Here is an 11317-nt window from a genome sequence, read left to right on the forward strand (position 1 = left end):
CTTGTGTTTGTTATTTGTGCTTCAGTGGGGTCGAATATGTGGACTGGCTTTGGGGTTCAGGCCCGTCCTCTGCTTGTGCTCATTTTCTTGGGTGAATTGCTCATTCTTTGAATAGCGTGGCCCCCATGGAGGCCATTATATGACTGGTCACATCCTCCAGGGGAGCCATCTTGTTGTGACCGGTAGTTGTGCATAGGCTGGTGCTTCCTCATACATTGAAGAAATACAATTGCCTGTAAGTATTTGGGAGAGAAACTTGGACTTTCTGCCTCCCACTCTGCAGGCTGTGAACGCTTTTAGATCTTTTTCTAAAAATCCCTTTGCTTTTTCCACTGAATCTTTCTTTAGTTAGACCTCTGAATCCATGAACCAGAAAAAGCAGTTCCTCCCCTCCAAAAATCCTCCCTTTCTGCAATGGCACCCAAAGCCATAGCTCAAATGCTCAGATATGTTCACATGTCTGAAAATATTGGTGGGCCCTGTCAAGGGCATGAATGTCAAGCTTCAGGTTGTTAGCTGAAGAGGTGACATTGAAAGCCACCCTAAGCAATGAAATGATCAGGGTTATAAAGGTGGACACCCCTTTTTTATTTTACTACTTGTCTTAACTAAAGATGCACTTCTCTGACTCTTTACTAAGAGAGGCAATGTGCAATGGAATGGTTAACCAAGGGTGATATGTTTAGCAAACAATTTATGTTAGCATTCATTTTAAGACATTCAGTTTTACACTAGCATTCTAATTTATTTTCTTTTTAATAGCCTCTATTACCCTATCTAAGTGAGAGATGTCTTCATTTGGTTAGATATTAACTATGTGAAAGATTGATATACTTTGTCCCTCCGAACAAGTTGCAACAGAGCTCAGCAGAATCCAACCGCAGCTGCAAGTCACCCAGAACGCTTCTCCAAACTCCTTGGAGGATTTCCTTTTTCGCTCTGGTTTTAATTACTGTTTGAACTCCCACCTGGCAGAAGGGCCAGGAAGCTTATGCAAGGCAGGGCCGGGTTCTCCTTAAATTTCTCATCAAAAGGCAAGGTCACCTCAAGCAGGGCTAGGAAGGGGAAATGGATGCCCTGAAGGCACGCAGTATCCTGGTGACGGGTTCCAACCGGGGAATAGGCTGGGAGCTGGTCAAGCAGTTGGTGGAGAAAAACAACCGGCCAGAATGGATCTTTGCCACCTGCCGGTACCCAGACGGACCTCGTGCACAGGTGAGTTTGTCCTTGGAAGAATGCAAAAGAAAGGGAATTTGCCCCAAAGCAAAGAAAGCAGAGGGGCCATCTTGGAAGGCTTTTTGCCTTCCACTTTCTGCAGCAGCTTTTGTACTTTGAAGAAGTTTTAGCTTCTATTTACAAGAGAACAGATTAGTTATACAATTGGATCATCTCCTTCTTTACAGAATTATGGGGAACATAAGAGAAAAAGTGAAAGATTTCTTCCACTCATTGTTCTGAGGAGCTTTTAAAGGGAGAAGTGTTTGTCTTATGTGCTGGAAATTATGAAAGTAAACCTGATCATAGGTTTTGGAAAAGAAAACATGTATGACTATAAGTTGAAAATTGTCTTGAGACTGGACAAACTAATCCCTTGGTGAAAGTGCTTATGACTGCAATGTCTGTTCTGATTAGAAAATGTATTGGAAGGCTGGGAGAAAGAAAACAAATTGCCACTTGTGAAAGGGGTCACTAATTGTGTTACTGAGAGGACATCCGAAAGAATAATATTCTCATCTAGATAACTGATTGTGAGGACAGGAGGATGGTGGGTGGAGGATGGTGGATGAAGAAAATATACTTTACGGGCCTTGACCTTTCTGGTTTCCCTCACTCAGAGCAGGACTGTTAACACATTCATGGCTCAGACTGGGATACTTTCTTCCCATTGCTTTGGCACAAGCACAGCAAGGTAAGGAAGGTATGACCAGGTGAGAATGGAAGCCATGTTTGCTTTAATGTCCTTCATTTTTCCCTGTCTCATCTTCCACAAACATCTTTGGTGGATGTGCTGCTTCATCTTAAATGCCCTGTTTGTATCATTTTAGGACTTGAGGAATTTGGCTGCCAAACACCAGGGGTTACAGATCATCCCACTGGGTATGAGCTTGGTAAATTTCCTTTTCGTTAACCAACGGTCGACTTAAGGACCTTTCACAAATGTAGCTATGTAATTAACAGCACGTGTCAGCTGCTCAAAATATTGCTTTATTTGTAGATGTATGTTTCAGGCATACATGCACTTGCCTGGGGAAAGCCCTGTTGAACTCATGGGGCTTCCTTCTGTATCAGCATATACAAAGTTGCACCATAAATGTGTATTGTTCTCCATTTGTTATTAATTTCAAGGCTATCTTATGAGCAGGGTAAGTTTTAAATGTAAATCACATTTAAGCACAACTTTCTCTTGGGAAAATGGCTGAGAGGTTTCCTCACACAGAAATCGAGTTTTCACATATTCTCTAGCCATCCAATGTTGTGCCAGGGAGACGTACAATCCTTTTTTGAACATCAAAGTCTGCTTGTTGCTATGGAGTACCAGCATAGCCCAGCTTTCCAGAACAAACCTGCTCTTTTCCAAGAAGTGCCATATTTACATAATTTGTGAACCGATCATGCTTGCTCTTGCACACCTGTTTGAGCATGGCATCTCATGCAGGAATCTTGCCTATCTTTGGGCAACTGATTGAAATAATGGTTCTAGGTTATCGTGATACATGATCTAATGTATTCCAGTTCAGAAAATGATAAGCAAATGGTTCATATAATCATTAAAAACACGAGGATAGCTCTGAAGAATCATCCCACTGGTACATTTTCATGGGCAAGTCTCTGTTGCTGTGTTCATCAGCAGCATCACCGTCGCATCACCTTCCTCGTGTAAGGAGCCCAAGGCAGCTTACAAGCTTCTCCTTCCCTCCATTTTATCCTGGCCCAAAGTCACCCGGTGAGCTTCATGAATGTGTGAAGGACACAACCAGGATCTCCCAGATCCCCAGTCCAACCCTGATATACAAACTACACAAATTAAGTAGAAATGTGTGCACTGGTTGTTCAGAAACCGTGTTAGCATTTAATTCAACAAAGATCAGGTTATTAAACCTCAGATTCTTGAGCTTTTGTGTGACAAGAGTGCAGTGAAGTGCTGTACCTCTGCACTTCTAACTCTTTTGGCACTACAAGAGGCAGCCGGGGAGGGGCCTATGCTGGGTGCTGAACAAAACCATTGGCATTAACTGTCTGGGAATAAGGGAGAGGCTTCACCTAGTCCAGAAAAGATGTCAAGGAGGGGAGATCATTCCACCGGTTGGGGGGCCACCACTAAAGAGGTTTGCCCTCTTGTTGCCATCTTCTGAGCCTCCCTTGGAGGAAACACTTTGCCGGGTGGGGATCTCAGATGTTGACCAGTCTTCTCACCTTTAACATCTCCTGAATGCTCTGTAGACTCTTCTGAGCCGTCCAGCATCCAGGCTGCTGTAGCCAGAGTCTCCGAGCACCTGAACGGAGCTGGGCTGAATCTGCTGATAAACAATGCTGCCATTATAAAGTCAGGAACGGTGGAATCCACGACACCAGAGGACATGACTGAGGTGTACAAGACCAATGTGATTGGACCTCTACTGATGAGCCAGGTAAAGCCATCCAATGGTCCCTGCTTCACAGAAGTGCCTTCTTGGTAGCAGAGCCCTTAAATTCTGGAAAAGGTGGACTGGCCCCAGGGCTTCTTGCTGAAGGGTTCCTAGGTAGGGCTGCCTTTTTCCTGAACTGAAAATGTATGTGACACCTGCAGAGCAGGCAGAATTTGGCCAGGGCAGTCTTCCTGGTTGGGAAGGTGAAGTGATGGGTGAAAGCTGTCCCTGATGCACTGGGACTGGAAGCAGCTGCTGTGATGATAAATGGCAGCAACCTCCCAGTACAGCCTGGCATGCAACTGGTTTGCTCCCACAGTGGTCTTTGAGGAGGTGCTCAGCCCTCCCCACAGGGCTTCTGGCTGCCTTGATTCTCTCCTCCTCTCCTTCAGGCATTCCTGCCCTTGCTGAGGAAGGCAGCTAAGGAAAGCCCCCAGGGAGGGATGAGCTGCAGCAAGGCGGCCATCGTCAACATATCCAGTACCGCTGGCTCCATCGAAACAGTCTTGGTGTGGCACAATGGACAGATCATTGCCTACCGGTGCAGCAAGGTATAAATGCCAGCCGTGTAAGCACGAAAGTTGGGCTCTGATGAGAGATCAGCACTGGCTTTTGTCGCCTCACTGGACAACGCAGACAAGGCTTTGGGGAAATGCTGTCCTACACTGTGCTTTCTCTGTCTTGGTTAATGGCCTAAAATCCTTGAACCCTGGTCAGTTTTGAGGTCAGTCCATCACTGGGCACATCTCCCCCACAGCCATTTCATTCCCCATTGGACCCCTTGCCCGGGAAGACACCCCCGCTCCTTTCTGTGTGTGTGTGTGTGTGTGTGTGTGTGTGTGTGTGTGTAAAATGGGATTGGGAAGCAATAGACAAAGAAGAAGGCTTTTCGTGATATCTAGTTCACACTTTGTTTCCTGTAACTTGAATCTGTTATTTCATGTCCTTGCTCTAGAATTAACAAGAAGAGATCCTGCCCTCCTCTTTGTGAGAGACTTTCAGGTGCTTGTAGAGTGCTATCATATTTCCCCTCGGCCTTCTCTTCTGGAAGCTGAACATGCCCAGTTTTCTCAATCTCTCCTCACAGGGCTCTGTTTCCAGTCCCTGGTTCATCCTTGTTTCCCTTCTCTGAATCTTTTCCAGCTGGTCTGCATCTTTCTTAAACTGTGGTGCCCAGAACTGGTCACAGGACTCCAGAGGAGTTCTGACTAGCGTTGAATACAGGGGGACTAGTACTTGGCATGGTTGGAGGTGAGGTTTCCCTCAATGCAGCTCTGTTTATGCTCTAAAAGCTTGTAGTTGGGGGTGAGAACCACCACCCGGTAGCAAGCTGTTGTTCTCATAAGTAACTGCAGGGGTCCTGGGGGATCTTTCAATAAAACTGCTGAGGTTCAAGGGGAAAGGGGTCTTTCCTGACCGAGCCCAATTATCCTGTCTTGCGGCTGCCATCGAGGCTTCCCAGAGTGGGATGGAAAGCATTAACGCCAGAGCCAGAATGAGACTGCCATCTCTGCTTGAGCCACATCTTTCCAAGGAATGCCAGGGACAAAGACGGGAGCTGGGGAGCAGCCGGGAGCCCGGGGGGTGGGGGCAGGTGAGCACTCCGCCAGTGATATCGCATGCGCAGCTCACTTGGTCCTCCTTGCTCGGCGCAACTGGGGAGCGATGCGTCAAGCACAAAGGGCGATGCCAGGGCAGCTCACACACGGCATCCACGCATGCTTCAGTCAGCAGCCAGGCCCCCTGGGGGCTCGCTGCCTCTGGAGATGGCGTGGCCTGTGTCTTTGCCACACCGTCGTGGCCATTCTGTCGGCTTTGGTTGTTCCTGGAGGGACGTTCTGGAAAGTGCTGCTGATGGAGGGGAAATGCATTTTGAGATTTGCCAGAGAGGCCTTGTTCAGGGCTCCCACAGATTTTTTGTTTGTTAACACTTGAAATGGTGAAGCGTGGCACTTCTGAAGTATGAATTAGAGTCAAGCTCTAATTTCTGAATGACCACCTTTTTTCAAGGCCACGTGTTGTTTTCACTGACAATAATCTGGAAGGCAAGTATTAACTGATGCCTCTTGAACCCACAACACCCTGATTGTCAAAACCTGCTGCAATCTTACGGCATTGAGAGGTACAGCACAGCCCCCTCACTTCCTCCAATCTGTTTCTCCCACAGGCTGCTCTGAACATGCTCACACGGTGCCAGTCCCTGGCATTTGCCCAAGACAACATTCTGTGCGTGGCGTTGCACCCTGGGTGGGTTCAGACAGACATGGGGAACACTTTGGTAAGTGACTTGTAGAGTCCATCTGATATATTTAACGACTTAGGCTCCCATCTAAATTAATAAACCCTCAACATATTTTGAGATAGCCTCTCTAGTTTAAAAAGCAACAGGGCATTCGTTGTGTCTTTGCCCATTTTTAATATAAACTCTCTGCTGAATTCTGGCCAGACAGATGATTCAGGAATTTGGAAGCAGTACAGGAAGGTTGTGATTGTTATGTGCTGTTTTGTTCCCAGAGGTATATTGCCCCGGACATGCAGGATCCATCCTTAGTCCTGTGGTTGATAATAGTCAACAGACATACCCTCATAAATGGACCATATCTGTTTTAAAAAAATTATGCAAGCAGCCACTGTAGCATAGGGGTTGGTAAGTGGAATCTGTTGGACTGGGATCTGAGCGATCTGGGTTCTAGTTCCCACCCAGCCAAGGAGCCAACTGGGTGACTTTGGGCCAGTCACAGACTCTCAGCCCAACCTACCTCACAGGGTTGTTGTTGTGGGGTAAGATTGAGAGTAGCAGGAGGAGAATGATTGAAAAATGCTTTGAGTTCTTAAACAAAGAAGAGAGAAGGAAGGATAGAAATCTAATAAATAAATAAAATGAAGCTGTTGTGGTTAGTAGCCACTGATAGTATTACCCTCTGTATTTCTCTGATCCCTTTTAAAGTTGCCTAACTTGTCAGTCATCACACAGAATTCAAAATCAGCTGCACCAAAAAAACTATACAAGGATATTATAAAGCTGGCAGCTTTATTTTTCCTCTGTGCCCCATTTTCCCTAGCAATGCTGGAATGCATCTTTTCTCAGCTACGGCACACAGAGAAAACAGTTCATGGCACCCCATGGCCACCAGGATTCCTTCCCGTCTTCAGTGCCATTGGAATTTTTTTCTTTCTATGTTGTTTCTGCCACTGAGATCAACTCAGCGAGCGCTTCCTGGAAAAAAATCTCTCTGACTCATCCCTGGAACGATGCCATCTTACAACGTAGTTCCTTTCAAGGGGGGTGCCCATCAGATCCCCTTTATATTCATACCTGTTGACACTCCTTGATATCTCTGCTAACACTGTGAAGATTAACGGGGGGGCTTCCCTCTGTAGAAGCCAAGCACACTGTTCTTCAGCAAGACTCGTTTAAGCTTTTGAATACCTCACACTTAATAAATATTAGGCTTGCTGCTTGCAATTTTCTGGATTGTTTTGGCCACTCTCAGCCTGTCGCTCTCCAGCGTTGGCTAAGCTGGCCACTCTCCATTGCCCGGGTCAGAGCGCGATTTAATACATAACAGCGTTTGAGCAGGCTTCTCAGTATGAGGTGTGCCCCCTCCGTTGATCTTAACTGAGCAGCGTTGCTCCTGCTCTATCCCGTGGAAGTCTTTGCATCACTCAGCAATTCTCTTCCAGGGAGAGCCCCCAGTGACAGCAGAGCTCAGCGCACGGGGGCTCTTGCACACCCTCGCTCGTCTCTCCGAGAAAGACAGCGGCACTTTTGTGACCTGGGAAGGGGAAAACGTTCCTTGGTGAAACACCCAAAGGCCAGCTTTTGTGTGCTGTAGGCGGAACCCTCGGCCAACTGTGATTCAAGCATCTGACAAGCTACACCTTGCCTTCAATAAATGAACAAACAAACAAGCTCTTTTGTCTTCTCTGAGAAACTTCCGCCTTCTTTCCAGCCGCTGAGCATGCTATCAAATCTCCCAGTTGCCTTATGTAACTGTGCTCATCTTTTATGTTCGTTGTTACATAAGAAAAGCCCTGCTGGGCCGGGTCAAAGTCCCGTCTGTGGCCAAACAGCTGCTCAAAGCATGTGGACAGCACCAGGTTTGGCAAGGCTGGGCGACATGGTGAAAGATTATGACATGACATTGAGTCCCTGTGTTCCCTGCCGAAAATACAAAGTCGCAGCCTAACTGTCTTCTGGGATTACATTAGAAGTAGAAAAAGGGTTATTTACAACTGGTGTGGACAAATATCTTTCCTAAATTGTCACCCGGCAGCTTAGGCCCACTGGATGAAGCATTAAGTGGGTGAAATCCATGAAATGGAGATACGGATTGCAGACACTGTAAAGATATTGAAGTGTTGGGAGTGATGTCTATGGCATCGACAATGGGGGAATTGTTACCAGTTGTCTCCAAGTGTTGCTTTTGGGAAAAGAGATTCTGGTCTTGGAATATTATGAACCCAAGCCATGTGCATCCCGGGAAGATCTGTGTAGGTAACCTCTTACTGATGGTCCTTCTGATGAGTCTCTTATCTTTGGGTGACTTCTTTCCTTCCCTGGCTTGGTTCGGAGAACCCAGACCTAAGGGCGGTGTGTGGGTTGTGACTGAACTGTAGGTTGTTGTTGGAACATGAGTTATCATGTTGTCTCAACCCATGTAGTGTAAGAAGCCATGGCTTGTTAAGCAACCCAAGAAAAGAACCCAGGATTTATTGCTGATTATGAACTATGGATTATTCCCTAGGACAAGTGATCACTGCTGGGCTCAAACAACAGTAGCCCATGTTTCAACAACTACCCACAGTTCAACGCCTGGTAACCCATATTTAACCCTTGAATGTGGTTTCCTGTGTTGTCTGAACACAGCCCCTGTAAACACTTGCCAATTGCAGATCTTGTCCCAGACAAGCAACTACATACCCTAAGTATCTGACACACGATGTTGGAATTATTAGCTTTCCTCTTTCAGCCATATGGAAGGAAAATTGTAAGCAACTCTTATTTTATTTAAGCTTTAACTTTATTTCACTCCATTTAAAGTTATCAATCACCAATAAAGCTTCTCACTTATTGCTCACATGGACCTGTGAAAAGTTGAAAATCTGCCCCGGGATACGGCCATGCCTATTAATGCGGCATCAGCTTCCTTGCCTGCCCAGCACACCAGGAAGAAACAAGAAAAGGCTTTTTCTTCTTTGTCACCTTCTTACTATTCACCACCTTGCTTACACCTGACTATCGAATTTCCAAATCCAATTAACTCTCCTGAAGCAAGAACTTGGTTTTGTTTGGGTTTGATTTATTTTTCTTTAAAGATAATTTTCTCCCTGAGGGGAGGGGGAAAGGATTACTCCAACATACCAGTTCAAGGAGTCTTTACTCACATTTTCTGCTTAAATGAGCATACCACCCTCCTTTTCTCCCCTTCTCCCTTTCCCAGTCCTGAAAAGCTCACCAAAGCAGCCAGTACTCTGAAGCCAGCAGATAAGCACAGGTAAATATTTGGACTGGTTCCTGTATATCTCTGCTCTTTTGCTCTTTCCCCCTAATACTCCACTGCTGGCCCAACACTTGCACAACCCAGAGTAGAATCCTTTCCTGTGGCTCATTTGCTCTCTATCCCCTCACCATCACCCTTCTGTTTTCTTCCTTCCCGTAGCAATTCATAGCCACAACACTGGCCCCTTCCTCTAGAGGGTTTTGGTAATCCCTTTCCAACTGGCCCTGTTCTAAGACTGTTCCTTGAAATCCTGCCAGGCTGCCTCCTCTTTGCACCTCTGATATTCTGTCATCTCTCCCCAGAGCTGCAGCAGTCCTTGGCTTTGGAGCTTGTGTTTGCTCTTTCAAAACATCCCATCTGCCTTCTTACAAACCCTCTGCCTCTGCCCTAGCAGACCCCCAGAGCCTCTCTTTTCCCATTCAGATCATCCCAGCAGCAAAATTAGCACTCCAACAGTCCTCTCTTCCCTGCACCCCCATCTCTCTCAGTAGCCCTCCACAAACGAGGAAGGCACCCAAGATATTGGGGCTTTTGCTTCCTCCTTCAAGGGGAGGTTTTCTTTTAAGTATTAGATTAAAACAGTGTTGAAATAAATTTCCATGTGTTGAGAAACAGGGACCACAGGGAGGGATGTTGGGGGCATACAATGAAAAGAGTATTTGCAGTTTACTCGGACGCACAGGAGATCCATGCAGCATGGGGGTAGCCCCTGAAGGGACTACCAAGATGGAGCCTGAAAGGGTGCTTTTAGTCACGTACACAGTTTGCTGGAGGGAGGGGGATCAAGTAGGTGGTTTGGCAGAGACACATGAAAGCAAAAACAACAGGGTGGCATATATTAAGGCAAACAAAAGGAAAGATGTTTTAGGACAGGCACACACTAGCAAATGTACAGAATACCTGGGGAGCAAGACTTGTACCACAGTTTCCTGATCAGATCAGGGTCCTCCCCTTAACAAGCCTAAAGCTGTTCTTGTGGCAGCCATATTATGGCAGAACTTTCTCCCATTTTGTCCAGACATACACCAAATTCTAAATTTCCTTCATCTCTTTACCATGGTCCATGGTTTCTGATTTCCTGACAGTGGCAGAATAATAGAGGATTGGTGCGGTCAGTCAGGCCCATGCTGCTGATGGTACTAACAGCCTGGCAAGATGTAGCAGAATCCCAGTGCTGAATCGCTGATCAGTTCCACCTTGGCGTCTTTCCAACCACTGTCACCAGGTAACTAATACACCCTTGCCAGTAAACTATATTTCAAAACTAAGCCTTTATGGCAGTTGTTTTGCAGAGCCAATTGCTTAGAACATGCTATTCTTTGTTCTTGCTTATGTAAAGTCTCACCCTTGGATCTGGCACAGCCATGTTCCCTTGCTAATCCTCTTCAGACAGTCTCTGGTTTCCCAGAGAGAGAGAGAGAGAGCGAGTGTGCATGTGCATGGCAGGAGCAAGCACACTGATGTGTGCTTTCTGGGTGGTACTTATTGTAAAAGGAGAAATTTGTGCTCGTATCTGACTTTTCTTCCATGGAAGAGAGCTCTGGGGCAGTTTAGCCATGGAAATCACTCCCATCTCCATTATCTTTTGATTCTGGAAAGCAAGGTTGATGATTTTCACTTAAGTACACACTGAAAGATGCTTTTGTATTATTCTGGGACATTGCCAACTTTCTGTCTGGATTTGTACTTCATGACAAGGGTTACCATGGTTAATGGTTTTTTACCTCCATGAGTCTGGCAGATGACAAGGCTCATGGTGGCAACCCTCCTCTCTCCCACCATCTCCTCCCCCCGCCATCCTCCAGGTGATATTGCAGGAGACGGCATGGGGAGGCATGAGGCTCCTCTCCTTGATAGCTGCCAAGGCAAGCTGGGTTCAGCTGCTGCCACCGCCAAGCAGTTCGGGGCCAATGAGTCTAATCTTCTCTTGGGGCAAGCATGAGCAGGTCAGAGCTTCTTCAGGCTGCCAAATTCCTTCTCCTACAAAACAACAAGCCACCCTCCTTCAGCCCCGTTTGACCGCATGTCAAATGCCAAATTACCTTCCCTTTTGTTGCTTTGAGGCAGTTCTTTTGCACACAACCACACAGTATGAATCAAGTGTGTTATGTAATATGGGCGGAGGTTCCTGGGGCCAGATATAGCCTGGCATTCACTGCAAGCGCGCCAACTTGGCATAGGCTGGCT

At 46.5% G+C, this 11317-nt stretch overlaps 1 protein-coding gene across 1 annotated transcript; it reads left to right on the forward strand.

Moving 5' to 3' along the window:
* Nucleotides 1-908: 908 nt before the first annotated feature.
* LOC123018082 (C-factor-like) lies at nucleotides 909-7583 on the forward strand. The gene is made up of 6 exons (XM_044419857.1): nucleotides 909-1215; nucleotides 2046-2097; nucleotides 3442-3629; nucleotides 4019-4177; nucleotides 5794-5904; nucleotides 7311-7583. Exons 1-6 carry the CDS (start codon nucleotides 1069-1071, stop codon nucleotides 7428-7430), a joined length of 777 nt encoding a protein of 258 aa, XP_044275792.1. The 5' UTR covers nucleotides 909-1068; the 3' UTR covers nucleotides 7431-7583.
* Nucleotides 7584-11317: the final 3734 nt, after the last annotated feature.

This window comes from Varanus komodoensis, unplaced genomic scaffold, assembly GCF_004798865.1.
Source record: "Varanus komodoensis strain SLA01 unplaced genomic scaffold, ASM479886v1 scaffold109, whole genome shotgun sequence".
In the NCBI taxonomy this organism is placed as follows: Eukaryota; Metazoa; Chordata; class Lepidosauria; order Squamata; family Varanidae; genus Varanus; species Varanus komodoensis.

Excerpts from the sequence above, each read along its gene's own strand:
- LOC123018082 (XM_044419857.1), top strand. The coding sequence starts at position 1,069 with ATGGATGCCCTGAAGGCACGCAGTATCCTGGTGACGGGTTCCAACCGG. Across the intron at positions 3,630-4,018 it reads GACCTCTACTGATGAGCCAG|GCATTCCTGCCCTTGCTGAG; the intron begins GTAAAGCCATCC and ends CCTCTCCTTCAG. Across the intron at positions 5,905-7,310 it reads CAGACATGGGGAACACTTTG|GGAGAGCCCCCAGTGACAGC; the intron begins GTAAGTGACTTG and ends ATTCTCTTCCAG.